At 33.2% G+C, this 24,527-nt stretch overlaps 3 protein-coding genes across 4 annotated transcripts; 1 reads left to right on the top strand and 2 right to left on the bottom strand.

Annotated features, from left to right (window-relative positions):
• The first annotated feature begins 1,765 nt into the window (after window positions 1–1,765).
• On the top strand, window positions 1,766–3,042 carry LOC123903189 (germin-like protein subfamily 1 member 16). The gene is made up of 2 exons (XM_045953111.1): window positions 1,766–1,941; window positions 2,272–3,042. The coding sequence occupies exons 1-2, from the start codon at window positions 1,824–1,826 to the stop codon at window positions 2,820–2,822; spliced, it is 669 nt and encodes a 222-aa protein (XP_045809067.1). The 5' UTR covers window positions 1,766–1,823; the 3' UTR covers window positions 2,823–3,042.
• An 824-nt stretch (window positions 3,043–3,866) lies between these two features.
• On the bottom strand, window positions 3,867–15,330 carry LOC123903188 (probable UDP-N-acetylglucosamine--peptide N-acetylglucosaminyltransferase SEC). Of its 2 annotated transcripts, none has more exons than XM_045953109.1 (28): window positions 14,760–15,330; window positions 13,835–13,980; window positions 13,632–13,730; window positions 13,463–13,513; window positions 12,654–12,770; window positions 11,665–11,721; window positions 10,786–10,905; window positions 10,471–10,533; window positions 10,294–10,372; window positions 9,194–9,303; window positions 8,832–8,885; window positions 8,662–8,729; window positions 8,452–8,554; window positions 8,113–8,315; window positions 7,808–7,904; window positions 7,269–7,340; window positions 7,078–7,154; window positions 6,871–6,987; window positions 6,685–6,769; window positions 6,434–6,601; window positions 5,870–5,980; window positions 5,701–5,787; window positions 5,456–5,583; window positions 5,143–5,225; window positions 4,845–4,950; window positions 4,595–4,741; window positions 4,295–4,415; window positions 3,867–4,207 (listed from the first exon to the last, which is right to left on the bottom strand). In XM_045953109.1, the coding sequence occupies exons 1-28, from the start codon at window positions 14,935–14,937 to the stop codon at window positions 4,094–4,096; spliced, it is 2,961 nt and encodes a 986-aa protein (XP_045809065.1). In that variant the 5' UTR covers window positions 14,938–15,330; the 3' UTR covers window positions 3,867–4,093. The 2 variants fall into 2 exon arrangements, with proteins under 2 accessions (XP_045809065.1, XP_045809066.1); XM_045953110.1 differs by having other exon boundaries at window positions 13,835–13,977; window positions 14,760–15,211.
• A 4,405-nt stretch (window positions 15,331–19,735) lies between these two features.
• LOC123903186 (probable leucine-rich repeat receptor-like protein kinase At5g63930) lies at window positions 19,736–24,285 on the bottom strand. The gene is made up of 2 exons (XM_045953106.1): window positions 20,815–24,285; window positions 19,736–20,239 (listed from the first exon to the last, which is right to left on the bottom strand). Exons 1-2 carry the CDS (start codon window positions 23,729–23,731, stop codon window positions 19,860–19,862), a joined length of 3,297 nt encoding a protein of 1,098 aa, XP_045809062.1. The 5' UTR covers window positions 23,732–24,285; the 3' UTR covers window positions 19,736–19,859.
• Between the last annotated feature and the right edge of the window lie 242 nt (window positions 24,286–24,527).

The following is a 24,527-nucleotide window of genomic DNA, read 5'->3' as shown; positions in this document are numbered from 1 at the left end:
TTTGCCGATCAAACTTGGATTTATTAGGATCTATTTTCTTTAAAAAATAGAGGATTAAAAAAGAGAAGGGATCAACATTCTAAAATCATAAGATACCTAGTGTGCATATTTGGTTTCACTTTTGAAAGAGACAAACTTGATTATAATTTATAAATGTGTATAAATGATTTTAACATGTTTGTCTATTGATATTTTTTTTTAACTCTAGAATTGATTCTAACTTAAACCTAGAAATTAAAATTTTATTTTAATGATTTTTACACTCAGATTTATTGTTCAACTCATTTTTATATTATTTTTTAATAAAGGTAAAATGGTACAAAAGTGACAACTATGGTATGCCAACTGTTCTGGACTGGACCGGGCCTAGAAGCCCAATAGTTGAGGAACCGCAAACCGAACCATTGAGCAAGGCTCATTGAGGAGCAGTCCACAAGGACTTCTACGAGTCAATGGTCACAGTGCCCCTACGCATTGTAACGGCTGTTCACCGGAATGATGAACATTTTTTTTTAAGAAGGCAAAATGAAATATATTAACACAAACAGTCTCCCTAGCACAAGACGTACCGAGGTAGACTACAACAGTTTACAAAAGAGTCATAGAGATACAATCACAATCAAATCATACAAGGCCCAAACACAACAATGAACATTAATGCTCATCATGACTCTCCAGCCGTTTTCCGGCAGCCACTTGATGACCATTAATGCCATCAAGGGTCTTGGCCCAGTGTTGGGGGCTATATATACAACTTTCACAAGCATTCACAAGGTACGTGTTCTAACACCTAGAGAAAACATTTGCTTCATTCTCACTTACTTGAGCGTCGGAGCACCTGCAGGAACACAACCCCCTCCGCTTCACCGAGGGTCTGAACGGAGCTACGCCGGACGCGGTCGCACTTCTGATGAGGTAAGATCACCAACTATGTTGGCACCCCAAAAAAGTAAGAAGTACCTTAATGAAATATGTTAAATAAAAATAAAATAAAAAGGATACAAAGTAATTTTGGGGGGACTAGACCAAAACTCAGGTGTAAGAAACATTTTGCTTCATTAAAAACTTTACTAAGAAAAACTCAATGAAATAAAACTTTGATGAAGGGAAAACGAGTGCAGAGATTAAATAAGAATTTGAACATAGACAAAAAAATCAACAAAACCTATATAGGTAAGCATAGTCTATATATATAATTTGTTGGGTCTCAATAATATATCAAATAATTTTTAATTTTTTTTAAAAAAATGTATGTATGATCTATAAAATCTAAACTTTCAATCGAATAATGAACTTTAAAAAATTTGTATTCGCTATAATGTTATCAATGGCTTATGTATCAAAAACTACTTGAACTACTCTTTCTTTCATGTTAGACATTGCTCCTTATTTATTGACTTTCACTCCACTTAATTATTTTACTAACTATAATGAATAAAAATGTTTTAGTAAATGATATTAATTGGGTAATGCTAAATAGTATCTTCGGAGCACTTTGTTAAGCATACCAAAAAAGAAAATCAATTTTTATATTTTTAAGGTATTGAATACACAAATTTTTAGATAAAGTTTCTTTTTCTGATATGCTTAAGTGTTTCGAAGTTATTGTTTAACATTTCTCATATTAATTTTATCATTAAAATAAACATACTAACCATTTTCTTTATGAGATGAATAGGGTATTACTATTATAGCTTATAGCTAGATAGCTAGATAGCTAGATATCAATGACTCTCCTTGCTATAAATAGATGCTTAATTAGCTAGTTTCTCATTCTCACACAGCAAAACTCAAGAAGCCCTCAAACAGTATATACACACAAAATGAAAGCTTTTTACTTCCTCGTTGCCCTATTGGCTTTAGCATCCTCTGTTGTTTTTGCCTATGACCCCAGCCCATTGCAAGACTTTTGTGTTGCAATCAATGATACCAAAACTGGTGGTATATATATTTTCTTAAATTTTTCTACTTTAATTTTAGAGTAAGGATGTGATATCCATTTCTCAACAGAAATGAACAACTCCATATTAATATTATAGTTTTTAGTGAATAATATGCTTGCATATCTAAAATATGTGACATAATTGAGCATTTATACATTCAAAATTATAGTAATTTATTTCTTTTGAGAAATAATGATTTTTTTTTTTTTTGTCAAGAAAATGATTTCTATACTATATGAGTTTTATACTTCTATATTAATTAACTAATTAGAAAATGTCAAAAGTAAATTATACTAACATTTTTGTGATTGGGTTTCCAAATTTACAGTGTTCGTGAATGGAAAATTTTGCAAAGATCCTAAGCTTGCAAATGCAGATGATTTCTTCTTTAAAGGATTGGGACCTGGAAATACTTCAAATCCACTCGGATCAAAAGTGACTCCTGTAGCAGTTAATGAAATATTAGGACTAAACACACTTGGTATATCTTTGGCTCGTATTGATTTTGCGCCCAAAGGTCTAAATCCTCCTCACACTCACCCTAGAGGCACCGAGATTCTTGTTGTTTTAGAAGGCACACTTTATGTTGGATTTGTATCCTCCAATCAAGACAATAACCGTCTCTTCACCAAAGTATTAAACAAAGGTGATGTATTTGTCTTCCCAATCGGTCTCATTCATTTCCAGTTGAATGTGGGTTATGGTGAAGCGGTTGCCATTGCTGGTCTTAGTAGCCAAAACCCTGGAGTTATTACTATTGCTAATGCAGTGTTTGGATCAAAACCACCAATTTCTTCCGAAGTTCTCACCAAAGCCTTTCAAGTTGGTGAAAATGTAATCGAGTATCTTCAAAAGCAATTTTGGTACAACAATAGCTAGTTAGTATTGTGAGAGCATATATGCATCTTGTTGAACGTTTGATACATGATTTCCTTAAGTTTGCCTCATGTTTAGTCTCCGGAAATTTCACTACAATAGTAAATAATATGCATGAGAGTGTTATGTTTATGCAATTTGGTTGTAATTTTGTGTGTACTTGAACTTGTATGATATATCATGCAAGTATAATAAATAACAGTGTTGTTCGTACTTTATATTACTTTCTTGTCCATAATCATTCTACGAATGACTTCTTCAAAAAAAATCATTCTACGAATGAATTTGTTTTCAAATTTAACGATAATAGTGAAAAATTTGACGAAAGGAACCAACTTGAAACCTGCAGAAAAGATAAGAGACCAATTTGAAACTTTTAAAAGATAAGGACCAACTTAAAACCTAAAATAAAGATAAAGAACTAAAAGTGCAATTAAGCCTTATTTTAATAAACTTTTATGAAAATAAACGTCTGCTTAAAATTTAAATTCTTATATCACGTGTTTCATTTTAATACACCAAGAAAATATAATAACACAAGTTTTTACACCCAACCAAGTTCTTCTGTTTAAATAATTATTACTTTAAGAGAAAAAGGACATTACGGTCATTTTAAATATATACCATTAAAATTGTCAAAAAAAATATGTATACCATTCAACATGATTTTTAAATGCCTATTAGAAGAAATATGATATTTAAAAATTGGGAACAGTAAACCCACTTAATATTGGCTTGGGACTTGGGAGTGTGCTCCTCTTGAGGTCTGAGATTCAATTCTCTCTTGTGCCAATTTGAGTGGGCTAATTTAGCTTCTTAAAAAAAAAAAAATTGGGAACAATAATTAACCATTTGTTATTTGTTTTCTGATCTATAGACGAAATCACAAAGACCACCTAAAATTCACATGCAAAAGGTTATATGTTCGAACCCAAGTGAATGTGTCCGGTCTATCAATGTTGATATTTGTCAAGTTAAGCTAATTAACCATTTAAACTTCAACAACAATGACTATATATCAACCAAAGGCTCCAAAGGCACAGTGCAAAGACCAAACATCTTCTAATAACATAAATATAATGTCACAGATTTTTCTTTGATACAAATACAAGGCAATCCAACAGTTGTAACTGAATACAAGATCCAAATTTCGAGTAACTACATCACACTGTATAAATCGCCGGAATTTTTTGGTAACCCTGGACATAATGGGTAACTACAACTTCCTCTTGATTTTCTTATCTACATTCTCGTCTAATACGGTATTCCTATGGCTATTTATCATAAGGGCATTCCATATCATTTTCGGTGACCTTAAAATGCTGTGGTCGTTGACCAGAGCAATGCAGATTCCACATTCTAAAATATGCTCTGTCGAGATTTCTCACCTGCAAAATTATCAGCATATAACTTAAGGATAATTAACCGTACAGGACACAACAACTAGATTGTATAAATTAATATTTTGAACTCACCCATCGGTTTGTGTCAAAGAGAGGACAGGTCATGCGCACAGCTTTGAGCTTGTCAGTAAGAGCTTGAAGCTTAGGGCGATTCAGAGCCAGTGATACAGCTCTTTCTTCGTACTCTTTCATACTACGTGGTTTCACAAAATTAAGCATGCAAGAAATTAGTAATAAAAGAAAAATTGACAATATTTGGGAACAAATATGGCATGTTGAAAAACATTCAATAGCAACTCGCAAAAGCACAAAGGCACTGTCTAATAACTACGACCAGCAATTGACAAAATATTAAATTGGAAAAGAGCTCACCTGCTGACAATCATCTCCTCCCCCAGTCCAGTCGAAATACAGAGTGAGCCAGCAACCCTAGTAGCCATTTTCTCAAGAGGCAGAGTAACCATAGGAAGACCTGCCCATAGTATATCTGTTCCAGTTGTATGTGCATTGCATAAAGGCCTAAAAGAAAACATAATCAGCATATGTAAGTACAAGGAAAACTATTTAAGTGACACAGTAATGGAAGACTGAAGAAACAAAATATGTAGATGAGGAGAATTACGTGTCAAGAAATAAATCTGCTAAAGAACTCCGTCTAATGTGTTCACCCTTCATCGCAACATCTGTGAAAATAATTTGATCGGGTTGTACCCCTTGTGCGGCAGCATCTGAAACAAGGACAATAATTATAGAAAATCCCACACAAAAATTGCGCAGCAAATACGAACAGGAAAATAAAATGTTCCAATGGTTTTGACATGAATAATGACCAGTGGAGAATCGATAAAAAAGACTCAAGACACTGCAAACACACACACTTATGTGTGTCGTGTGCCAGTGTTATGAAAACAAAGACATACATGCTCTCAGTCTCATTTCGCCTGCTGCAGGAAATTTCAGGAGCCATAACGCACTGTTGGGGACACGTTTAAGTATATTGCACCTAAAACAACACAAACATATAACTGAGCAATCTTTAAAATATTGAAAATGCAGAATACACATGTAAATATTTAAATCATGAGATGCCAAATATTGAAAATGCAGAATACACATGTAAATATTTAAATCATGAGATGCCAAATATTGAAAATGCAGAATACACAAATAGAATATAACTGAGCGATCTTTAAATCTTATCAACACAAGAAATAAATATCTTCCAAACATTACCATGTATTAAATATTTCAGGATCCATCTTGTAAAGTTGATTGAAGCATGCAAATAAAAACTTATCCTCAGGCAGACCATAATCTGATCGTTTGGGCTGACAGTTTGGATCTAACACATCCTGATTTTTCTGAATAACCAAATTACCCAGGGAAACGACATTGAGTGCCATGTATAATCAAAATACATACAACATGTACAGACAATTGTATCCAAGTTTTCCCATTACAAGTTCATAAAAACAAACCTGTTTATAATCGTTCACAAAGTAGCAATGCGGGAGATGGACAATCTTTTCAGAGTAAATATGTGCATACTGAAGAGGTGAAACAAACTGCAAGAGAAGTAGCCATAATTCAGAAAGCATGTAAATGAGTTAATAAGATGGCCTGGTAACACCCAGCAGTATTGCTCACCTCATCAGTGACTAAGTAATCTATGTAAGTAGCTCCGGTTGTGCCAGGAAATCCCATATATGAAACTTGAATTGGTGCAGGTTTCATAGCAAATATCTCATTTCTGGCACCCTGAAAAAAGGAAAATTGCACCATGCAGTTAGAAATATGACCAAAAAGTGCGTGCTTGTTTTCCAGATAGATTGGACAATCACTAAAAATTCCTTCATTATGCCAATTTGTAGCCTCAATGTTATCATGGTGACTTGCCATTGGGATAAATAAGCTAATCCAAACGGGCCCAATATTGTATGGTAAATCTTATAGTTTTGATTAAAAAAATTCTCTAAGCTTGAATAATACGTTATCGCATACTATACTACATCTGAAAGCATTCCTCAATTTCACCCACCCTTCTCGGATGAAAATTAATAAACACAAAATCCGAAGTGAATTCAGTCATCTATAAATATAGCTTCAAATTAACAAACAAGTTAAGCAAAACTAACGTTGAAATAAACGCTCTATTTATAACTTTTTATTAGTTAAGGATCATACTAGAATACTCCAATATAAGGGAGCTACCTTAGTATAACCATTAAGGTTGATAAGGATCTGAATCTTATCCTCATTGATCAATTTTGCTATCGTATCTGATGTCATGGCAGATACATCCACAAAGTGCTCTGCTTCAGATTGAATACGTTGTCTCCATTCGGTACCATCATTTGGACTCAAGGCGTAGCAGAATACCTACATGTATAAATTGTCAACACAGAGAACTGAAGGAAGAATATTTGGAAGACAAAAAGGTTGAATCAAACCGAGTTACATACCTCCACATTCTTTCTGTTGTGCATACCAAAAACAGATCCCATGAGATGTGACAAGGGGTGATTACCAAAGTCACTACTCACATACCTGCAATACAAAATTTCCCATGGAATTAAAATTGTTTCATATAGAACACGAGGAAAGGAGAGAAAGTCATTTAGAGATTTAGCAAAGTGATAATCAAATACCCAATCCTTAGTCTTTCATATCCTCCCTCCTGCTTGATTGGAATAGGAGCAGGATGGCTAAATGGTGGAAGAGAGAATCGAGATGCAATTACAGAGCAGTGTGCGGCATATTTGCGGCTGCGGAGAGACAAAGGACATCAAAATCAAAATAAGCATAATAAGAATATCGTGGATTAAATACGTCTTCTACAAACACATTAATTGTACCTAATTTCTAGAGCAAGCATTGGGTCAAGTGGATATGCTATTGCATGGAAAGGCTGGACACTAGGAAGAACTGACATCTGAAAAATAGAAAGAAAAAATAACTAAGAATATTCAAACAAACATGACGTTCATATCATATGTTGATTTATTTAAAAAAAAAAAAATCAAATTGTATATGAATTTCTCCTGACATTAATTTGCCTTCTGATAATCCCTTCTACTTCCTTGAACATTTGATCACGATCCTCCCAACAGCATACACACTGCAAAATTGCAAAAGATTATACAGAGATACAAAGAAACTACATACTTAAGATACATTAGACGCAACAAAGGTGTGGATAATGGAGTGATAAAAAAGCAAATGACCAAGACTAAACATCATTGACGTAATGATTGAATCATTGAAATAATGATTTCAATCGTTATGCTGAGTATATCCAAAATTAATATAACAAGCATATCATATATTACAACCAGGTCGAACAGACAGCAAGGTATACTACTGATTCATTCCAAGCACATGACCTACCAATACAACGACCACTTCAATATTTGGAAACAATACAATCACCAACAATGAACTAGTGATTAAGTAAAAAATAATGGGTTTCTAATTAGATGCTTCAATCACACACAAAAAGAAAATTAATACAAGCAGACTTTGAAAAACACTCTTTATGATTTGACAACTATTGACTCGATATTAAAAATAACAAGGTAAAAAAACCTGAAGTGTATGTAGAAGATTGCATGTTGCTTCAGGAAAGTCTGTACGGAGAATCAATGCCTGTTTATAGCTCTTCACGGCCGCCTCTACATGTCCACTGAAATAAACAGAATTTCAATGAGCATACAGTTTTGACAAAGTAACTAGATTTTGACAAAGTAACTAGATGTGTCACCAACAGATGTTGCATGGGTGAGGGGGAATAAAAGAAGTTCTAGACATTTTGAAGCTCACGCTGCTGCTGATTTTCTAGTTTGCTTCAGTTTCAAAGTTAAAGGCATTAAGCAAAATAACAATTAGCATACCTATCTTTATAGGCAGAAGCCAAATTAGCATGAGCTTCAGCCATAGTAGGCCTGACAGTAATTGCACGTATGTAATCCTGGATAGCATCACTAACTCGACCTATCTCCTTATAAGTATTGCCTCTGTTTACAAGACCATCAGCTGCCAAGGGATCAATGCGGAGGACCTCATTGTAGCAAGATATGGCATCTGCATAATTCCCCTGTGATATTGTCCAAGAAATAAATAAGATAAGCAGCAATATATGTATATCAACTTTTTATCTAAGCTTCCGATCCCCGCGGTTATCCTATGTTTTATCATGAGTATATACACCAAAATGCTCTAGGTCTTCATACCTGCTGCTTATAGATTATAGCAAGGTTGTTATAAGGTGCAGATAACCCAGTGGTTACAGTTAGTGTAGCTTTGTAATATGAAGCAGCAGCAGTCACCATGTTCCTGCATCAACACAATTTCAACCAAGAAAATTCAATTTCTTCCACATAACCAACAAACTACTACCATTTGTGCGAAGATAGGAATTAGCAGATAGGAGGATCACATACCATTCCATGTAAATATTTCCAAGATTGGTCAATGCTTGTGGGTGGTTTGGCTGTAATGAAAGGCATTGCTTCATAGGACAAAACAAAGTTGAGTAGGAATCTAGTGGCTCAAAAGCAATACTGAACTAATGACTAAATATATATGTAAAGCAGAAAAGAATAACACATACATTATAGCACTGGATTGCTTCGTCCACTCTGCCAACATCTTTCAGAGCATTACCCTAGGATACCAAAGATAATATTATCCAATTGCATCTAATCTAAAACAACACATTTAGAGTCTGGTTTTTATTTCAGTGTGTTGTTTTCGGTCTTGATTACAAAAATAGCACTCTGTTTTATTTCCTATTTTTAAAGTTTTGTATGGAAAACAATGAAAAACAATAAAAAAAATATTTATCAGTTACAAAGCTTAAAAGTGAAAAAAACAGTGGCAATTTTGTAATTAAAACTGAAAACAAGAAGTTTCCCAAAACCAAAACCCTTGGGTTCTTTATAAACTACTACGGCGATAAGAAAATAAACCAACCAAATTATTGTAAGCTTCCAAAAATCTGGGGTCACATGCAATAGCTTGTTTGTAGTGTAGAATTGCCATGTCCAGTTGACCTTGTTCATAATGTATACTGGCCAAATTACCTGTAACATAATTCGTAACACAGTACAGTTAGTGAAACTAGCATAGATTGAGTTGACTGTACTGTAAATTTTAAGCCAGCATAATTTGAATAAATAAAAGGATGGTTGGAACTGCCATAGATATCAGAATAAAGGACCAACAACTTTCACTTCTATTCACCGTTATACTATTTTTGCATTATTATTGTCAATTTGCAGCAACCCATGGGCAACTGGAAATACTCTCTAGTAAGAACCAGTCATATTATAATTATATATATATATATATATATATATATATATATACACACTCCCTCCTATATATAAGAAAAAGTTTACTTTTTACATTCATTGTAGAATTGATGTATCTAAACTATATTATAGTCTAAATGCATCAATTCTACAATGAATCTAGAAAGTAAATGTTTTCTTACATATAGGACTAGAGGGAGTATTGCACAAAGAAAGTTGTGAGAGGAGCAAATATAAATATGAAACTCATTTGTTGACATTAACAATGGCGTATTTATCAAAAAATGAAGCTTGTTCCCTAGCAAGTTTTTTATAAAAATTAAAAAAGCCAATCCTAGTAATATAATAAAATATGAAAACCAATTATGATGCAATACATAATAAAATATGAAAACCAACTGTGATGCAATACATCAACGACTGTTCATGAGCCGTGACATGTTATCATTGGTGATTTTAGAAATAGATACCCATTAATCACACGATACTATATTACAGTTCTGCAATGGTTATACAACTTATGGAAAACTAAAACTCTTTCAAAAGCAATAACTCTTCAGAACATTTTATATATAACTCCAAAAAAATCCCAAGACCAAGGTTATTATAGTGTTTAGAACACCATAACCATACATTTATAAGGAAAAGGAAAACAAAATGACTTTTAGATGTCCATTTTTTACTATCCCACCCATAACTTTGCACTGATCTTATACAAAAATAAAGTTATCTTCAAGCTAATAAAGAAGTAAAACTTACCATATGCCATGCCATAGTTTGGTCGCGTCTGAAGAGCATGTTGATAGCATGCAATAGCTTCTTGAGGCATCCGTAAAGCCTAGGGAAGGAAAAAATAAAAACTTTCAAGGATCCAACAATGACAATCAGAGGTCTAGTTCTAGTTGCATCCAACCAATCATATTCTTAACACCTTACCTTGTATACATTCCCAAGGTTCAAGTATGCATCAGGGAAGGAAGGTTTGAGTTTAACAGCTTCCTGAAATATTTTTTAAGAATGTAAAACAAGAATATATGACAGAATTATATTGTATGAAAATAAAAGAGACTGAATTAGTCCTGGTTATATGAGGACTTCATGAGTTCTAAAGGTGAACATTAACAAATTTGTTAATAGTAAGAAAAAAAAAATATCAGAAGTAAATACATCAAAGTTAATCGGATAGTCTGATTTATAAAAGGCTCCTAACAAAAATGCATTCAAGCACATGAATATAAAAGCAGGACAAACCTTATAATACTGCAGGGCTCTGTTGAAATCACCAGACTCCATGAACAGACCAGCAAGATTTGACCATGCAATAGCAAAGGTAGGTTGAATACGCAATGCCTCGAGGTAACAACTGTATGCCTGCACAAAATGTTAGATTCTGACTATTTGCAGTCTTGCAGATGGAAGTTACAACAAGACCAACCATCATCTGAGTCCAGGCTTTGAAGACAACAACTTCATATCTGTATCGAACTGTGAATTTGGACACAGTTCCACCCACCAATTATTTAAATCAGTAACTAAAATGTAAAAAAAGAAAAAGACGTAGGGAATAAAAGACTAAGCATTGAAGGAACCCTCCAGGCTTCCTGGCCAGCACACGGCCATTTTATCAGGTATAAATGGGAGAGGACTGAGGAGTATATGACCAAGGGAAGACATATGGGTGTTTTCCATTTCGGGGATTCCAGAAGAGAGTTGTCTCAAACTGGAAGAAAACCTAGGTGTTTTGGCTCTAACATCAATGTGGTCCACCAAAATCAGGGTAACTAGCATTGTAGAAGAAAACATCTTAGAAAAACTTAACCACCTACATAAAAAACTAGACAATGAGTAGAGTACCACTCATACTGAGAATCCAGTAGAGTATCATCTCAAACTGTGAAGCACAGAGAAACTGGACTGGCTTTAGCAGCAGGTTGTGGTATAACAAAATCCAATTTCAGATATGTTGTGTTGCACTGTATCAGAAAGGTCATTAAGAAAAGACTAATCTCCTTATCCATAAGATTTGACAGTTCAAAAAAGAATTATAAACATTATAAACAGTACAGAACATCAAAATTCCAAAAGATACAAATTAGAACATAAAAATGCATATTAAATGTTAGGACTTACTTCTTGGACCAACCCTTGAGCTTTCATTAGATTACCCAAGTTGCTATGAGCATCAACCTGCAGTATGTCGATAATGACAACAACAAAAAATGATACATAACCAAAGCTGGTAAAACCAAAGAGTAAAATGGATAGAGAAGGAAAGGTAACCCTATGCCTTAGGGACCAAGGTTGTCAAAATCGAGATCTTACATAAGATCGGGAAGGAGCTACAAGATCGTAAATCGGTGAATCGTAACACGGATCGTACGATCCTACCAGATTTAAAATGGACATATATATAAATATAAATTTATATATATATGAATAAAAAATAATATGCATAAGTGGAAAAACTCTTAAAAACACCACAATTACTTAATAAATAAAGTGTATATACTTATTAATTAAAAAATATTATAGCATAATATATTTTCTTTTCTTTTATTATTATTATTATTATTATTATTATTATTATTATTATTTGTGTCATACTATATTTTAAATCACAATGTTTAATAAAACAAAAAGGACCCCCTTTTAAAAAAAAAAAAACCCTTTAAAAAACCAAAAAGAACATAAATGCAATGGACAAATCATAGGCATAGAGGGTTATAGTGGGTAAGAAACTGTCCATCGCAGCCTTACACGTGTTTCAAAAAATTATTTTAGTGTTTTTTTAAAGGGGCAGAGTAGTTCTTAATGAACCGGGTCACAAACCCGACCCACAACCACAACTCTGCCAACAAACTACTCCTCGCCAACAGAATGGAAAGTGCATGAAGAGAATCGGCTGACGCGCACGATTCTACCGCTTTTACAACCTTGCAGAGCGATCCCACCCGCTCCCACCAATTTGCGATTCTTCCTGTGAACGAACTTGGCCAGACCCATCAAGTTCGTAAAATCGCACGATCTCACGCGTCGGCTCGCGATTTTGACTACACTGTTAAGGACAATTACTTATTAGCTTGAGCAGCAGTCACTCATCAAACAAATAGCAAAATTACCATTAGAGGGTTGATAGCAAGTGCTTGACGACAACATTGAGCTGCTTCAGTAAGTCTTCCTTTACGCATGTAAGCACTAGCTAGGTTTGACCATGCATCAGCGAAATTGGGACGAAGCTGCAGCAGCAGAACCAAGAGAGGGATAAATGTTGAAGCAACTAATCAAGAATGAAGAAATAAGAATGGCTCAAAAGCATACAATATAACAGATAAAGAAAAGAAAGAAAAAAAAGCTGCATCAGATGAGGAAAATACTAACTAACCATTGAGAAAATTATTATAATTATATATTATGCACGATTTTGTAATTAATAATTGGCATCAAACAAACTGAAGGTGAGGCTTATATGGTTGTTTTTAATACTCTCTCCGGTCCTTAATATAAGAAGAAGTTCACTTTTTAGATACATTGAACTATTGAGGTATCTAGACTATATTATTGTCTAGATACGTTAATATTTCAATGTATCTAAAAAGTGAACTTCTTATATTAAGGACCGGAGGGAGTAGTAAATTAATATCTCCACACTCGCCAACCATTGTGACCTACCATTACTACCGACAGCAATAATTAAGAATATATTATGATAGCCCATGAAAATTAACCGACAGAATCCAGTCTGTGTATTAGTGCTGAATTCATACAAGGTCCAATCTTATTTTTGGTTGCTAAAACAATTATGTGAACTGAAATACTATATTTTTAGAGCAATAATACAAAAAGAAGAAGACTAAACCAAAGCAACACTTAAGCTCACAAAACAATTATGTGACAAACTACATTTACGAGTCCAGAATTGCATACTGACCTCAATGGCAATCAAGTAATAGCGAATTGCAAGGTCAATGTTGCCTTTTTCCTGCATAAAGGAAACCTCAATTAATTAATTCTAGAAAATGCATTTGATTCATCCACTACAGACAAAAATAGTATTATGCATCCATCACAGTCATGGCACATTAGCAGTGGTGACTTACCTTCCATGCATTTGCCATATTACCGTAACACTCAGCAAAGTGTGGTTCAATCCTAAGCGCTTCTTCATTTTTCGCCACACACATATCAAAATCATGCAACTGCGCAAGACAAGTAGTACGCAACAATAAATCAGTAGTGAGCATTATAAAGATGTAGTCAAACAAATAACAAAAAAACAGATATAAAAATAAAAATAACAAACCTGGTAATAAATTGCACCAAGCAGTAGTAAGTTATCGGTGCGAAGCGGATTTCTCTCATAGACAATGTTGCTATGTTCTAACGCTTTCTTATAACTTCCACTCTTGTACATTTGATGTGCAAGAGTCAAATGCAAATCTTCATCTACTGCACAAGGATAAATTTTATCGATTACATAAAGTAAAAATTTGTCATGTAACGCACATAATAATGTGAATTCTTCTGTACACATCTATTTAAATATCTGCCGGTACATTTGCTAGTGTTTATTAATTTTTCTATATTAAACATTATTTGTGGACCTATTAGAATTGTCCACCTCAGCAATGTAGCGGTACATGTCTTATTTGGACATGTACCGGAGTGTTCACCCATAATAATTGCAACACTCTAGACTTTTCAAGTTATCATCACGAGTTCGCAGTTAAGCAGTCAAACAAGTCCGGTAAAGTAAGAAAATGGATACTCCCTCCTGTCTTCAAAAGTACAAACTGGGCACTCCCTCTTGTTCTCAAAAGTACAAAATTGGGTACTCCCTTCTTTCTGTAACTAATATAAGCAAAAATTCTTTTTTTTCTTTTTAATTCATTGAAAGTTATTCTATGAGTCAAAAAGTAAATTTTTGCTTATAATAATAGTGACCGATAGGAAATGACAAAATGAAAATTGATAAAAAAATAAAATACTTTATGCTAAAAATCCCTAATTGTGAAATTGAAGAACGGGACAAAAACAATTAATTTCGAGTATTATTGGCGCATTTGAAGTTTAAAACCTTACGAAGCATAGATCTTTAGCTTAATCAACTAAATTAGCTGAATAAAAAACAGTAGCAGAAATGAAAAAGAAGAAATTGAATAGTTCTCAAGCACTATAGCATTTAATAATAACCATAAATTAAATTACAGTGAAAAAAATTGAAAAACCTTCACTCGAGTCATGAGCACGTAAAGGCAATTGCGTAAGCGACGATGGCTCTTGCTTGACGGAGAAAGGCTCAACGCGATCTCCGGCGAACGGAGAGCGGGAAGTATCAGCTGAGCCTAGAAGCTGTGACTGGTGGTTATAGTGGTGGCGATGGTGGTCTCCCTGCACGGAGATCATGGTGCCGGTGGAGAAGCGCAGAGAGAGAGAGAGAGAGAGAAGGATCGGAAAGTGAATCAGTGAACGAAGAAAGGGAACATGAAATTGAAGTGGATCGGGATTGGATCGAGAGAGGAGAAGGGGTTAGAGGATGAAATTGCTGGAGAAATTGAAAACCCTAATAATTGAGAGAGAAAATTCTCGAGTGGTTTCTTTCTTCTCGGTGTTGGTGTTGTTGTTGTTCTGTATGTTTGGTATTTCTGTTAAGATTGGTGGTAATTGAGAAGACAAGAAGAAGGAGAAGTGTTTTATACGGCGGGGATGAGAATCTCTGTTGGGAAAAGATCTGAGCCGTCGATGTAGGACAGATAAAGACGGAAATCACGCTATCGTTCGGTAAAGTCAGGTTTCATTACTGACTGACACGTGATACCTTTATTAATTACTAGCTGTCTCTAATTTATGTTCAAAAAAATGTCTTATATTATGTTGAGTTTGTTAATAAAAAAATTTTACTTGCACTAAGTTTGCTTGCTTCAAAAAAAAAAAAAAAATTTTACTCTTAAAAAAAAAATTGTGTCTTATATTATGGTGAGTTTGTCGATAAAATATTTTTGTTGCTACTAAAAAAATCAAGAGTATTGTTGGTATTATGAAAAATTCACACCAAAACTCATGTATTCTCTTTATATATGGTATAAATATAAATATATTGTATATAGTATAGATGAAAAAACCATAAAAAAATAAAAGAAAAGAGAGGTAATTAGAGGAAGTTAATGACAATTATGGAATAATAAAAAAACCATAGAGGAAGTTAAGGGCAATTATGGAATAATGAAAAATCCATCCCAAACTCAAGTATCCTTTTTATATATTGTTATAGATATTAATTTTTTAAAAAAATTTAAATTCATATTAATTGTTATTATTATTATTTATTTATTTTTGTCAAATACTAGGGTCTAGAAATTCACTAATTAAAGTGAATAAATCGGAGTACCAGATTTGAGTCTCAGTCTCTGCATATTTCATATAAATGTTTCCTACCAACCAGCTGAGCAAGCTCACGAGACTTAAATAATAATAATAATAATAATAATAATAATAATAATAATAAAATAAATATTATATATGGAACAAATTAATAAAAATGTTTTAACATAACTATTAAATACGAGATAAATTGTCAATGATAATATTTAAAAATAATTATTTTTATAGATGAAACAAGTTTTCACGGATGAGAATGCACATTAATAATTTGTTTAAATAATATAAAAAAATAAAATAAAATAAAAAGTGGAAGATAATATTAAGAAGTACGGTGACAGATAAAATTACACCTCTTACATCATCTTTACGTATTATAATTGATAATAAGAAGTTCCTTTCAATGCGTGGTTAAGAAGAAACTTAATTAAAAAATAATAATAAGAATATGCTATAAGCTGAAACGTAAAACTACTAAGAGAATATCGATTACCAAACATATGATCTTTTGTTTGGATAAATAAAAATTTCAGTGATTTAAAAACTAAAAAAAAATAAAAAATAGGATGAGTACCATTAGAGGCAAGAAAAATCGATAAACATAATTTTATTTATTTTTTATTCTTACAAGTTTATTTTTTTTATTCTTACAAGAATCATTTATCAAATAATGTCACTCATTATTAGAAGAAGGTTGTTGAACAAGGGAAGGGGTTGGGGCAGATGGGTGATGATGAGAATCAAAAGGGGAAGAAGATGATTGTTGAACATGGGAAGGGACATGGGAAGGGGTTGGGGCTGATGGGTGATGGTGACGATGTTGGTGGTGTTTTTTGTTATTATGATCAAGAAGAAGAGACTCAATATGGGAAGAAGATGGTTGTTGAACAGGCGAATGGGTTGGGGCTGATGGGTGATGGTGATGATGTTGGTGGTGTTTTTTGCGAGTATCAAGTTGAAGAGAAGCAATATAAGAAGAAGATGGTTGTTGAACATGGGAAGAAGTTGGGGCTGATGGGTGATGGTGATGATGTTGGTGGTGTTTTTTGTCAGCGTGATCAAGAAGAGATTCAATATGGGAAGAATATGGTTGTTGAACAGGGGAATTTGTTGGGACTGAAGGGTGAGGGTGATGATGGTGGTGGTGTTTTTTGTTAGTATGATCAAGTTGAAGAGAATGAGTATAAGAAGATGGTGGTTGAACGGGGGAAGGAGTTGGGACTGATGGGTGATGATGATGGTGTTTGTGGTGTTCATTGTAAAGATGATCTAAACTAAGAAATTTAATGGGGGAAGGAGAGGGTGGGTGAATAGGGGCATGGGTTGGGGCTGATGGGTGATGGTGATGATGGTGGCGGTGTTTGTTGTGAGGATCATTACCCTCATTTGCAAACACGGTGAAAGAAAGCACTTGGAGGAAGACTAACATTAAAATTTGAACCTTAGTCATCTCTCTATAGTATAAGTTAACTTAATGAGATGGGCAGTGATATCAATGTGAGTCTTCCAAAGGACTTTATATATAGGAGCTTATGTCATGAATTGTCACAAAGTTGTAATTTAAATTAGGTTAAAAGTTAATAATGTTTTTGAAAAAGAGACTTTTATTTTTGACTAAATATTCAAGAGACTTATAAAGAGGTAATTGAAAAAAAAAAATCATGTCAATAAAATTAAAGATAAAGTTAAATAAAATATTTGAATACTTTATTTCTTCTGTTTTTGGATGGAGAACTTTATTTCTTTTTTATTAATATATTATTTATTTGTTTATTTTTATGTTTATTTATTTAATCTTATAAATTTAAAATAATTAATAATATATTTAATTCAACATATTTGTATAGTACGGTATATGCTTTATGTTCATATGTGTAATTAATTATAATATGTTAATAAAATTGAAGAAAAACTTTAATCATAACCTACGAATACTTTATATTTTTTTTTATCATCAATATCCGATCCACTAGACCGCCTAATCTGGTTCGGAGATCAGTTCTGGTATCAAGTGGTTATAGCCCCCTCCCGATTACAGTTGTGGAGGATCGAATCGTGGTCCTTCCTATCAAGTTCAACATCAACTACCAAGTTGTGGGAGTACAATATTAATAACATATATTTTATATTTTTCTTATGAGTTTAATTGTTGTGCACCGTCAGTGTAGTTTTTTTTACACGTACATCCAATGACGCATTGCCACATTATTTAATGAATGTGACACATCATGTGTTTTTAATGACCATACATGATGTGTCGGTATATTATTGGATGCTTGTGCAAAATAACTTTACACCGACGGTGCATATAAATTAAATTCTTTTCGTATTATTATTATTATTATTATTATTATTATTATTATTATTATTATTATTATTATTATTATTATTATTATTATTATTATTATTATTATTATTATTATTATTATTATTATTACTACTACTACTATTATCCTCGATCATATAAATTTACTACTATTACTACTACTACTACTTTAATATTGAGTCAAAAGAATACTATTTTTTTTTGGTTTACAAAACGAGGGCAGGGCCCAAAAGAATACTAATGTAGGTAATTTAATTGATTACTAATATGACATTAAAATAATTTATTTTATGTTGATTAGCATATATTAAACTCTATATTATTCTCCCTCCTTTTTGTCATTTTATTCAATAATTTAAAATTTTATTATTTCCCTCTCATATTTTATTATTCAATGTGTTTTTTCTAATTCAAACTCATAGACTACTTTGATGTCAAGTATTGTATTTTTTCCATGCTACTCAGGTTTGATATATTAGTTAAAAAATATTCAAAGCAGGAACGGATCTGGAGGGGGGCAAGTAGTGGCCAAGGCCCCCCCTCTCCCTCATTTACATACATACATATACATAATATATTATATGATACATATTATATCATATATAATTAGTATATTGTAATTTAAATTATATTATATAAATAAGAATTTTATTGATATACATTTACAGTGTAAAAATATTTATATTGTCGAACAATTATAAGTGTTGGATTATTAAAACTACGACTATTTAATTAAAATTTTAGTTGGTTTAAGTGGTAAGAGTCTCGAGTCTTTTAAGCAAGTGGTCAAAAGTTTGATATTTAGCTCTTGCGTATGAACAAAATTCAATCGAGGGAAGAACGCATTTTTTGTGCCTCACATATTCCCCAGATGTGATTAGTCAGTCACCGTTAAACTAAAGAAGATGAGTTTCGTATCGTAAATATAACATGATAACAAAAAAATTACATGGACAATGTAACAAAAAATAATCTCTATAAATAAATACATTCATTTTTATTATTTACTATTTTTCGACCTCCCTGTGTGATAAGTTTCTGGATCCGTCCCCGATTCAAAGTAAGAGTGCCTATTACTATTCTTATGTTTTAATATTCTGGAAAAAAATAAAAAAATTTCTGTAGCATTAACCTATATATATATATATATATATATATATATATATATATATATATATATATATATATATATATATATATATATATACACATATCGAGACGAGACCTCTTAAGCCGCGAGGTGAAATCTCACTCAGAAGGGCTCTAAAATCCAACTTAAATCATGTTTCTAGTACAATACACAGATATGTTTTCAAATTATTTTATTACAAGAAAACCATAAATTAATAATAAAATAATTTATTAATCCATTTTTTTCTTGGAAAAGTAGGTTTATCACTCCAACAACATAAACTATCATTTCACTTATAAGACACAGCCAAAATTAAACCATACAAAACATAATCCAACAATTGTGACACACACACACAAAAAAAAAAAAAAAAAACCGCATAATCCAACAAACAACAAATGTAAACTTTGCATTTAATACCAACCACTACAATTATTTTTGTTACAAGTTTATTCATTCAATTACAAGTTATATACAAAAAACAAAGAGTACTCATTCTTCTATGTTACTTGATTCATTACATGGTGAGAATGAAGAAGATTGTTCTTTCCTTTTACTAGAACTTGTAAGCATTGCAACAACTTTACGCATACTTGGTCTTCTAGAAGGAGACGTGTCAGTGCATAGTAAAGCAATTTTTAAGACATCAAATATTTGTGCAACATCAATTTCATGTAGTAGGTCCAATTTTGCATCAATGATGTCTAGTTTCAATGAATATTTGTTGATATGATTTGTGACCCATGTTACAAGATCACCACCACCTTGATCCAATGATTGGACTGGTTTCTTGCCTGTTAGTAACTCCAATAGGACTACTCCATAGCTGTAGACATCACATTTTTCTGTGACTTTCATTGTGTATGCATACTCTGCATCAACATTGTTACATTCATTATGTTATACAATAAATTTTTTAAGTAATTGAATTTTAACATAAGAATATCCAAAATAAATCAAAGGAAAATATTTCTTAAATTTGATGTCTATGTGTCTGCAATGCAACATGATTGAAGTTACATAAGACAATGTTTTAAAAATCATACTGAGATCGGACCAGCGAGACTTTTGAATTATGGTTCAATTGGTTCAACTATTGGTTAAATTGGATAACAAATAAATAAAAAAAAGTATTAATAAAGTAAAATAAATAAATGAAGAGAAAAAAAGGTTGACCCAATCATAGTTCAATCCGGTTTAATCCGATTAAACCAGTCTGTAGTCTAACTAGGATCAAACCAACCAGTGAATTAGCCGGTTTCTGGTGGTTCAACTTGAACCGACCAATTTGGTCCTGTTTTAAAACATCGGCAACTGTTTCAGCCATATTTGATTGTGATTTTTCACAATATTGCGACACGTCCATGGTTTAAAACCTTGTAGAAAAATGCAACAATGATTGTTGAGAAATAAAGAAAGAAAAGAATGTGTTTGAATGATTGCTTACCAGGTGCAATGTAGCCGTAAGAACCAACAACTGCAGACATTGATTTAGACTTTGAGATATCAATTAGCTTGGCCAAACCGAAATCACCAACGTGAGCTTCAAATTCATGATCAATAAGTATGTTATTGGACTTGATGTCGCGGTGAATAATCCTAGGCTTGCAATCATGGTGCAAATAAGAGAGTCCTTGTGCAGTTCCTAGAGCAATCTGAAACCTGGAATACCAATCAAGACTAGAGGAAGATTCTCCATGAAGTAACTCTCCCAAACTACCCTTTTCCATGTACTCATAAAGTAGCATATTTGAGCCACTATAGTTGCAGAAACCATATAATTTCACAATATTTCTATGCCTTATTTTTCCCAAAGTCAAGATTTCGGCACGGAAGCAGCCATTTACATCAATGCTGTGACAGTTTGATGTCAACTTCTTTATAGCAATTGTATTCATATTTGTATGATCATGATCATCAGTTGATATATCTGCTCTATACACAATTCCACTGCCACCTTTTCCAATTACATATTTGGAATGAAAATTTTCAGTAGCTTCAACCATGTCTTGGAAATTCAAGTCCTCTTTTGGAAAAAAGTACATGTTTGAAACATTTGGAGAATTTGGTTTATCTATGACTTGTTGTGGCACAGTGAAATTTCTTATGACATATATAATAGCTAGAATTAAAACAATTGAAACTCCACTAACAATAGCTGCAACTATAGCTAAAATTTTTCCTAGTTTATTTGGAGGGGAATGTGAAGGTGAATTTGGACAAGGGACAAGGTGTCCTCCACATAGCCCTTTGTTACCTGAAAAGCAGCTGAATGTGGAGTTTTGAAAGAGAGGTAAAGAAGGTAAAGGGCCTATAAGATCATTGTATGAGAAATTGAAGGAAAGTAAACTTGAAAGACTGTTGAAGGAATTTGGAATTTCGCCGCTCAAATGGTTGTTATTGAGTTGAAGGGATTCTAGCATAATAAGATTCCCTAGTTGAGAAGGTATTTGGCCTGAAAGTTTATTATAGCTGAGATTCAGTGCAATTTGCAAGGATGAGAGGGAACCTAATTCTTGTGGAATGTAACCACAAAATGAGTTTTCGCTCATTTGTAGCTCGGTCAACCGCAAGAGTTTTCCGACTTCCAAGGGAATACTACCAGAAAAGTTGTTATGTGAGAGCCTGAGAAGCTCTAATTGTGAAAGAGTTCCTATCTCACCTGATAAAGTACCTGCAAAGTCGTTGCCGCTGAGATCAAGTCTTTGGAGCTTCTTGCATTTGAAAAGTTCCACAGGCACTCTACCCGAAAGATAGTTTGATGAGACATTAAAGGAGACCAACTGAGAGAGGTTACCGATTTCTTTCGGCAATTCAGATGAAAAATGGTTGTTAGAAAGGTGAAGTCTTTGCAAATTTTTGAAGTAACCAACTTGTGGAGGAATAGGACCTGTGAATTGATTCTGATCCAACTCAACTGTAGAAAGATTGACAAGCTTGCATAGATTAGAAGGAAACTTGCCCCTCAAGTTGTTACCGAAGAGGCGGAGATACACCAAAGACTTGCAGGTTGTAATTCCATAAGGTACATTTCTGGCGAGTTTGTTTGATCCTAAGTTCAACATCATCAATTTAGACAGTTGACAAAGATGAATTGGAATTCTTCCAACCAAAAAGTTTAATGACAAATCAAGCACCCAAAGTGGACTATTTGCTCCAAGTGCATAAGGAATTCTACCACTTAATGAGTTGTTGAAGAGTTGCAAAGAGGTAAGTTTGGTCAAATCCTGAAATCCAATAGGAATAGTACCATTGAGATGATTAATAGAGAGATCCAACTCAGTTAGATTTTTCAATGTGGTGAACTCATTTGGAATCGCACCGGTTAACTTGTTCTCGAAGAGATGAAGCAATTGTAACCCTTTTATATTAACCAATTCGATCGGTATCTCTCCTGTTAGAAGATTCTCCGAAAAATCAATCTCAATTGCAACAGAAAGATTTCCAATTTCCCTTGGAATATTTCCTGTCAATTCATTTCTGTAAAGGTATAGTCTCTTTAGGAATTCAAGTTTTCCAAGCTCCTTTGGAATTTCTTCCACAAGATGGTTCTGATAGAGAGCAAGAACCTCCAAACTAATACAGTTTCCAAGCTCTTTAGGTATAGCACCATGAAGATTATTTTCCCTTAGGACCAAGGATTGCAAGTTCTTGAGTAAACCAAGTTCTTTTGGTATTTCACCACTTATCTGATTTTGAGTTAAACCAAGATACTCCAAATTCTCACATCCACCTATCTCTTGAGGTAGACTTCCTGAGAGCATATTCTGCCCGGCTCGAAACCGAATCAATCTTTTAAGGTTCCCGATAGAAGGCGGCAAACAACCACTAAGATGATTTGTGTAAAGAGTAACTATTGAGAGTGAAGAAAGGTTACCAATTTCATCTGGTAAAGGTCCTGAGAGCTGGTTGTTGGAAAGATGCAATTCGGTTAACTTCGAAAGCCGGCCTATTTCGACAGGAATTTGACCTTTAAACTCATTTATATTGAGACCAAGAACCTGCAAACTTGAACAGTTTCCAATTTCCTTTGGTATAAAACCAGAGAAAGTGTTTTGAGACAGGTTAAGGTGAAGCAAGTGAACCAAACCGCCAATGCTGGAAGACAAAGAGCCAGAGAGATTCATTGCATGCAAGTCAAGAGATTCAACTACTGGATCGATGTCATTGTTGCAGATGACACCTTTCCAACCGCAAGGTGTTGAATCACTTGAATTCCAATTCTGAAGATGATTGTATTTGTCAAACAATCTCACTTTTATGTCCATAAGATATTTTCCATCTGCATTAAGCTCTTCAGATAGAGAAAAAACAAGAGTAAATATCAACAACATCACAAACAATGCATATACATTCCTCTCCATAGTTGCACATGCAAATTATGCACAAGGTTCTATTAGAGGTGAAGTGCTTACTATTTTTATTTTTTCTCTTGGAAGAAAAAAGAACTGAAGAAGCACTAGAAGATTCATTAAAACAGACAAATTTTTAAGGAATATTGAGAAGAGGAATGACACTTGCCATAATAATGGGAAGGTACATAGAGGGTTGTGGAATCAATTGGCAACATGCTAAAATAATACTGATTAATGGTAAAAAATGGATTAGATAGCATATAAGCATATTGATGATTGGTGGACAAATGAAGCATTCAAAGACCCCACTTTCTATGAATAATAATGCATCATATAGAGGAGTATGAATATTATTTGAAACTCACCACACACCCCATATGATATTTTAGAGATTCTTAGTCCAGTAGTCTTTGCAATTTTGGAATCTTAATGAAGTTTCTCCAATCAATAATATAAAAATGATGAAATATTGATTGAAAAAAAAGGATGTATTAGGCAATTTATTTGCTAGTTGAAGCTCCATAAAGTTGAAAACCAATTGACTTGAAGTTAAGTGGAGTTTCAATTGGCACCACATTACATGGTTTAATTTATCAGTGTAGTCAAAAAGTTATTATTCTTCCACAAACTTCAACAGTTCTAAGGAAAGTAGTGCTATCATACATATTATTAAAAAATTGAGACTGAAAAGAGAAAAAGTAGAGAAATGGTGAGTTATAATGTTGTAAAATAGTCTATGTGCAAAAGTAGTTTTATTGTAACTTAGCTTGGATTTAGTCTAAGTGCATTGCAATGAACCTTCAAA

The sequence above is a fragment of the Trifolium pratense genome, linkage group LG1 (assembly GCF_020283565.1).
Source record: "Trifolium pratense cultivar HEN17-A07 linkage group LG1, ARS_RC_1.1, whole genome shotgun sequence".
In the NCBI taxonomy this organism is placed as follows: Eukaryota; Viridiplantae; Streptophyta; class Magnoliopsida; order Fabales; family Fabaceae; genus Trifolium; species Trifolium pratense.
This window is presented reverse-complemented; position numbering and strand designations above follow the sequence as displayed.

Bases quoted from the DNA above. Each gene is read 5' to 3' on its own strand.
- LOC123903189 (XM_045953111.1), top strand. From the start codon at position 1,824: ATGAAAGCTTTTTACTTCCTCGTTGCCCTATTGGCTTTAGCATCCTCT. The intron at 1,942-2,271 runs GTATATATATTT...CCAAATTTACAG, and splicing joins CAATGATACCAAAACTGGTG to TGTTCGTGAATGGAAAATTT.
- LOC123903188 (XM_045953109.1), bottom strand. From the start codon at position 14,937: ATGATCTCCGTGCAGGGAGACCACCATCGCCACCACTATAACCACCAG. The intron at 10,906-11,664 runs GTAAGTCCTAAC...CATTTTGTGCAG, and splicing joins CTCAAGGGTTGGTCCAAGAA to GCATACAGTTGTTACCTCGA. The intron at 6,602-6,684 runs GTATGTAACTCG...TTATACATGTAG, and splicing joins ACAACAGAAAGAATGTGGAG to GTATTCTGCTACGCCTTGAG.
- LOC123903186 (XM_045953106.1), bottom strand. From the start codon at position 23,731: ATGGAGAGGAATGTATATGCATTGTTTGTGATGTTGTTGATATTTACT. The intron at 20,240-20,814 runs GTAAGCAATCAT...ATGTTGATGCAG, and splicing joins TTACGGCTACATTGCACCTG to AGTATGCATACACAATGAAA.